The following is a 3026-nucleotide window of genomic DNA, read 5'->3' on the forward strand; positions in this document are numbered from 1 at the left end:
CCCCCCCCGACCCCACCCCCCCCCCGTGCGCGCAATCGCGAAGCTTTAATACCTGCAACTGCTGCTGTAATTTTCTGCTGCTTCACCAAGTCTCAAACTCCCCGATAGACCATCCGAAACTCACCCGAGGCACTCGGGACCTCAACCAAAAGTGCTAACCCATCCTAAAACATCATTCAAACTTGTTTCAATCATCAAAACACATCAAACAACGCTAAAACCATTAAATCACATCGGATTCAAGCCTAAGTTTCTTCAAACCTTCCGAAATACGCATTTGATCAAAAACCCGACCAAAACAGCTCCGAATGACCTGAAATTTTGCACACACATCCAAAATCACCTAAAGAAGATACTACAACTCTCGGAATGCCATTCCGACCCTCGGATCAACATCTCACCCACCAACCGGAATTCGCAAAAATACTAACTTCGCCAATTCAAGCCTAATTCTACACCGGACCTTCAAAATCAATTCCAATCACACTCCTACATCACAAATCATCCCCCGAAGCTAACCAAATCACCGGAAACCTCATCCGAGCCCTCTAACTCGTAAGTCAACATCCAGTTGACTTTTCCAAAACAAGCCTTCCTTAAAGAGACTAGGTGCCTCATTTCTACCAAAACCAATCCGAATCAACTATAACACACCAAATACTGATAATGAAACATGAAGAAGCATAAAATGGGGGAAACGGAGCGGTAACTCATGAGACGACGGGTCGGGTCGTCACAATAAGACACTGATCAAATTATGCAGCTGCAGCTTAATGTTCCACTGAAGACTCCACTACAACATCTACATGATTTAGTTACACACAATGTGGCACCAATTGATGAAGACTTAATGAGACAAAATCCTATGGAGGATGAGGGAGATGATGAATCAACAGAAGAAAATTTGAAACAGGTGGCTAGGGATGGGGATCTATCACCTACATCTAGTGCTAAAGGAGGCAAGAAAACAAAGAAGAATCAGAATAAAGAGTCATAACAACCTTTAAGAACTATGGCTAGGAGGACAGCTTCTCTATCTAAATGATGTTCAAGACATTAATATGGAACATAAGGTCTGTGAATACACAGCAGGCCTTTCCTAGGGTGATCAACATGAATAGGGAGCATAACTTTTGTGTAGTTGCATTGATGGAACCTTTTCAAAAGAAGAGATTCATTGATAGATATAGAAGAAGGTTGAATATGGAGACGGCTTATGCAAATATTATTGGGCAAATATGGTTGTTCTTTGACGCAGTGGTGGAATGGGAATTAGTGGAGGATACTGAGCAACAGGTGACTGTGAGAGTGCTTCACCATGACCTAGGGCAGCACATGATGATGACATTTGTTCATGCAAAATGCTCAGCAATTGAGAGGTTGGAATTGTGGGATCACTTGTATTACTTAGCAAGTGATATGAAATTGCCATGGTTGGTAGGAGGGGATTTCAATGTGATATTACATGAAGATGAGAAAATAGGAGGACTATCGGTACACCCGCCTGAATATGAGGATTTTGCATTTTGTGTAAATTCTTGTGGTTTGTTCGAGCAAGGATACAAAGGAAGTCCATTTACATGGTGGAATGGGAGATCCAATGATGCGTGTATATTCAAAAGATTGGATAGGATATTTGTGAATTTGCCATTTCAAAACATGTTTCCATCTATTGAAGTTGAACATCTAATTAGAACTGGATCAGATCATGCAACATTGTTAATGACATGTGGGGAGCAGACCACCAATTTTGTCAAGCCTTTCAGGTTCTTGAACTTTTGGACTAAAAATACTACATTTATGGATGTGGTGAGGAAGAATTGGGAAGCTGATTTCATAGGGGATCCATTTTTGATGTTCAAGCAAAAGCTCAAGAGGGTGAAGGCAGCACTGTCAAAATGGAGTAGGGAAACATTTGGTGATATCTTCAAGCAATTGGCTATTTTGGAGGACATTGTTAGGGTAAAAGAGATGTTGTTTGAAGAAGAGCCTTCAATTGAAAACAGGATTGTGCTTCAAAAGGCACAATCTGAATTGAAGAAATACTTGAGTATTGAGGAGCAGTATTGGATGCAAAAAGCTGGGATGACTTGGTTTGCTGAAGGAGATAGGAATACAAGTTTCTTTCACAATCATGTAAATGGCAAAAGAAAGAAATTACAACTGAAGAGGATCAAAAGTGGAAGTGGGGTATGGGTTGAAGACCAGGAGCAATTGGCTACAGCTGCAGTGGACTTTTATCAAGGACAGTTCACAAATGAAGGTGATGCATATGACTTTTCCTTGCTCAATAATGTACCTTCGACGGTCACTATGGAACAGAATTTGGAACTTAGTAGATTTCCAACAATTGAAGAGGTAAGGACAGCAGTTTTTGAGCTTAGTGGAGAGAGTGCTAGTGGTCCAGGTGGATTCACTGGCTGATTTTATCAAACATGCTGGGATGTTATTGGTGCTGATATACACAACATGCTGCTACACTTCTATGGAGGAGCTGCACTGCCTAAATCCATCACTCACACCAATCTAGTGTTGCTGCCTAAGAAACTTAGAGTTGAGACCTTTTCTGACTTAAGACCTATTAGCTTGAGCAACTTTATTAACAAGGTCTTGTGTAGAGTGTTACATGATAGATTGGAAAATTTTTTGCCTTCTCTAATATCTCCTAATCAATCCGGATTTGTGAAGGGTAGGAGTATATTTGAGAACATCTTATTGACTCAAGAAATTTCCACTGACATAAGGTTAAGGGGAAAGCTAGCTAATGTGGTGATCAAACTTGATATGGCTAACGCTTATGATAGGGTTTCATGGAAGTACTTATTGTATGTACTAAGGAAGATGGGATTTTGTAAGCACTTCATCAACATGGTGTGGAACTTGATGTTAAATAACTGGTATTCAGTATTGGTGAATGGGCAGTCATCAGGGTTCTTTATGTCTACAAGGGGTGTGAAGCAAGGGGATCCTCTATCACCAGCATTGTTCATTCTGTCAGCTGAGGTACTTTCCAGATCTTTGAATAA

General features: G+C 40.7%; 1 protein-coding gene across 1 annotated transcript; it reads left to right on the top strand.

Moving 5' to 3' along the window:
• The first annotated feature begins 1113 nt into the window (after window positions 1-1113).
• LOC109242772 lies at window positions 1114-2424 on the top strand. The gene has a single exon (XM_019409625.1). It carries the CDS (start codon window positions 1114-1116, stop codon window positions 2422-2424), a length of 1311 nt encoding a protein of 436 aa, XP_019265170.1.
• The last annotated feature ends 602 nt before the right edge of the window (window positions 2425-3026 follow it).

The sequence above is a fragment of the Nicotiana attenuata genome, unplaced genomic scaffold (assembly GCF_001879085.1).
Source record: "Nicotiana attenuata strain UT unplaced genomic scaffold, NIATTr2, whole genome shotgun sequence".
Lineage (NCBI taxonomy): Eukaryota > Viridiplantae > Streptophyta > Magnoliopsida > Solanales > Solanaceae > Nicotiana > Nicotiana attenuata.